Source organism: Orycteropus afer, unplaced genomic scaffold (genome assembly GCF_000298275.1).
Source record: "Orycteropus afer afer isolate SDZICR_OR568_19922 unplaced genomic scaffold, OryAfe1.0 scaffold00539, whole genome shotgun sequence".
Taxonomy (NCBI): Eukaryota; Metazoa; Chordata; class Mammalia; order Tubulidentata; family Orycteropodidae; genus Orycteropus; species Orycteropus afer.
The window spans coordinates 1,542,506-1,545,950 of NW_006922126.1; the positions used below are offsets into that span (position 1 = coordinate 1,542,506).

A 3,445-nucleotide genomic window follows, 5' to 3' on the forward strand; every position below is an offset into this window, starting at 1 on the left:
AGTCACGGCGACCCTGTGTGCAATGAAACTGCGTGCTTCATCCTCACAATCCTTGCTGTGCGTGAACCCATCATTGCAGCCACTGTGTCAGTGCACCTTTTTGAGAGCCTTCCCCCTTTTCACGACCCTCCACTCAACCAGACATGATACCCTTCCCCAGTGAATGGTCCCTTCTGACAACATGACCAAAGGGGGAGATGAAGTCTGGCCATTCTCGCTTCCAAGGAGCATTCCGGCTGTACTTCTTCCAGGACAGATGTGTCACTTCTGGGAGTCCATGGTACCTTCAGTATTCTTTACCAACACCACAACTCAAAAGCACCAGCTCTTCTGTCTTTTTTATTCCTCATAGAATGATATGTGATAACTGTAGTTGTAAATTGCTTGAATATACTATTTCTTAGATTCTATGAACACTAACAACGAAATTGTAAAATCCTTTCTATGTGGAATTACAGTACTGGCGGTTACAACATCATTAGTGAGTGGAAGCTGTTTTTGATTTTTCTGTTTTTTGTTTAATTACTATACCGTCAAAAGAGTTTTTGATACAGGTTCACGAATATAAATTACCACAGCGCTGTACCTAAAACACCAGAAAATTTGACAAAATGAGTGACTGTAAAAGCACTAGCAACAAAACAACAGTGCTCAGACAAAACCACGTGATTTGAAGCCTCATTATAATTGGGTGATAATGATGGCTCCAACCAGAGTGCATTAAAAAAACCCAAACTCACTGCCATCGAGTCGATTCATAGAGACCCCCTTTGGGTTTCCTAGGTGGTTAATTTTTATAGAAGTAGATTGCCCAGTCTTCCTTCTGAGGAGTGGTTGGTGGGTTTGAACCACCAACCTTCTGGTTAGCAGCCAAATGCCTTAGGCACTGTGCCACTAGAGCGCTCAAAAAAGTAAGTCAGCATAGAGTTAGTCTTGTAGGTACATTGACATGTAAGCTAGACTCAGGGAAAATGTTTTTGTTCTGTTACTGGGATGTTTTTGTAAACACATTTGTACTGAAACACTGCACAAAAATTTGACAGCCTCACCACCTGTGACAGTGTCACGTGGTACAGTCCATACCCCTGTAGTGATGCCACTGCTGTTCTCCGTTTGGGAAGATGATAGAGTGGGCTTGGGGCTGGAGGTCGAGGAGCCCCCTGGGCCTGCGGGCTCCTCCTGAAGCCGCCTCACGGCTCCCCTTCCACCCCAGGCAGTTCACCTCCACAGCCAGTGCCCCACGCTGCCCCAGTCCCAGTCCCCGACTGGCCTGGGCCTCGTCCCCTGCCCTTCCTCTGCTGTTTCTGTTTCTTCTGTCTACGTTCGTAGCTTCGCCCCTACCCCTGGCCGTTTCTCTCCCCTACAGTGCCCTGCCCCGCCCAGCACTGGGGCCCTGGATCACCTGCCCCTGTTTGCACCTGGCCTCCTCAGGGACCCACAGGGTCTACAAGCACTGTCATTGGGTTCTTGTAAGCAAACCAGCTGCCCCTTGCCCTCTGCAGTCCTTCCAGAGGGTGTCCTGTGGGAGGTGGTGTCAGCCCCGGTCAGGTAAGTTTGGGAGAAGCTAGCTTACGTGAGGTAGTGAGTGGTCCTCTCCTCTTCAGCATGCTCCACATGTCACCAGCCCCCAAGAGCAACTAGAGTGTCCCTCAGACTTGTGTGGGTGTGGAGCTCAAGTGACTTGTTCTCTGCATGTTTCCTGTCAGCACGGAGGTCTTCTTGGGCTCCCCCTGGATACCACCTGGACTTGTGTGTCCCGGGGGTCATCTCCTGGTGGCAGTGGCACGACAGCTTCTGCCCCCGGCCCTTCCCAGAATGGCTGGCATACGTGGAGCTCAGGAAATGTTTGGTGATAAAGTGTCAACTGTAGAGGACGGGGTTGTCACCTGGCATCTCTCTATTGCATGTTTCAGACATGGATCAGAAGCTTTCACAGTTGGTCGAAGCGCTCACAACTTCGGGAGAAGCTGAACTGAATGGTGAGAAGATGAAGGAGCTGAAGAAAATCTGCAGGTACGCGCCAGGGTTCAGCGTGGCACCGTGACCGACTGGCCCAGTGGGCCTGGCAGCTGCTGGGAGATCGGGGCTCCCCCTGGTCTGTGGTCTCCGTCCCTCTGTGTGTATCTCAGCCATCCCCTGCCTACTCCCAGTTACCTCCTCCCACACACAAAAAAGCCACGCCCACTGCCATTGAGTTGGTTCTGAATGACAGCGACCCCCATTGGGTTTCCAAGGCTGTAAGTCTACCCAGAAGTAGATTGCCTGCCTGATCTTCCTCCCGCTGAGCGGCTGGTGTGTTTGAACCAACAACCTTCTGGTTAGCAGTCAGATGCCTTATGCACTACACCACCAGAGCACCATAGTTACCTCCCACACCCTAGAAAAGAAAGGCCACAGGAGCACGTGGGCCGGGGTTGTTTCCCCAAGGCACCACGATCCCCAGATCCTGTGACAGGTGGTCCCGTTACAGACCGTGGTCCCTGTGGGGCAGTGGGTATGGTGCTGCAGCTTGGAGGAGCTCCTTGGGATCCTGCACATTTCTCAGTGTGTGTGATAACGTACGTTGTGTGTGTGTGTGATAACGTACGTTGTGTATGTGTGTGATAACGTACGTTTCTGTGTGTGTATGAGTGTGAGATAATGTACATTTCTCTGTGTGTGTGTGGTAATATACATTTCTCTGTATTTGTGTGTGACAATGTATATTCTGTGTATGATAATATGTATTCTGTGTGTGTATGTGTGATAATGTACATTTCTCTGTGTGTGATAGTTGCATTCTGTGTGTGTGATAATGTACATTTTTCTGTATTTGTGTGTGATAATGTACATTCTGTGTATTTGTGTGTGATAACGTATATTCTGTGTATGTGTGAAAATGTATGTTTCTCTCTGTACTAATGTACATTTCTGTGTGTGTGATAGTGTGCATTCTGTATGTGTGTGATAATGTACATTCTGTGTGTGTGGTAATGTACATTTCTCTGTATTTGTGTGTGATAATGTATATTCTGTGTGTGTGTGAAATGTGTATTTCTCTCTCTCTGATAATGTACACTTCTGTGTGTGTGTACGTCTGTGTGTGCAGTGTGTGAACGAAGGTGGGGAGATGGCCAGTAGTCTCTGCGGCAGTGGAGTGCCGTGTCCGTGTCCGGTGGTCTCTGCGGCAGTGGAGTGCCGTGTCCGGTGGTCTCTGTGGCAGTGGAGTGTCGTGTCCGTGTGAAGTGGTCTCTGCGGCAGTGGAGTGCCGTGTCCGTGTCCGGTGATCTCTGCGGCGGTGGAGTGCCGTGTCCGTGTGAAGTGGTCTCTGCGGCGGTGGAGTGCCGTGTCCGTGTCCGGTGGTCTCTGCGGCAGTGGGGTGCCGTGTCCGTGTCCGGTGGTCTCTGCGGCGGTGGGGTGCCGTGTCCGTGTCCGGTGGTCTCTGCGGCGGTGGGGTGCCGTGTCC

At 50.7% G+C, this 3,445-nt stretch overlaps 1 protein-coding gene across 1 annotated transcript in view; it reads left to right on the forward strand.

Moving 5' to 3' along the window:
• Window positions 1-1,915: 1,915 nt before the first annotated feature.
• The window catches only part of UVSSA (UV stimulated scaffold protein A), a 39,961-nt gene continuing 38,431 nt past the window's right edge, over window positions 1,916-3,445 (forward strand). Inside the window, exon 1 of the mRNA XM_042782950.1 lies at window positions 1,916-2,013. Coding sequence (XP_042638884.1) covers window positions 1,916-2,013 — 98 coding nt within the window. The remainder of the gene's footprint in view (window positions 2,014-3,445) is intronic.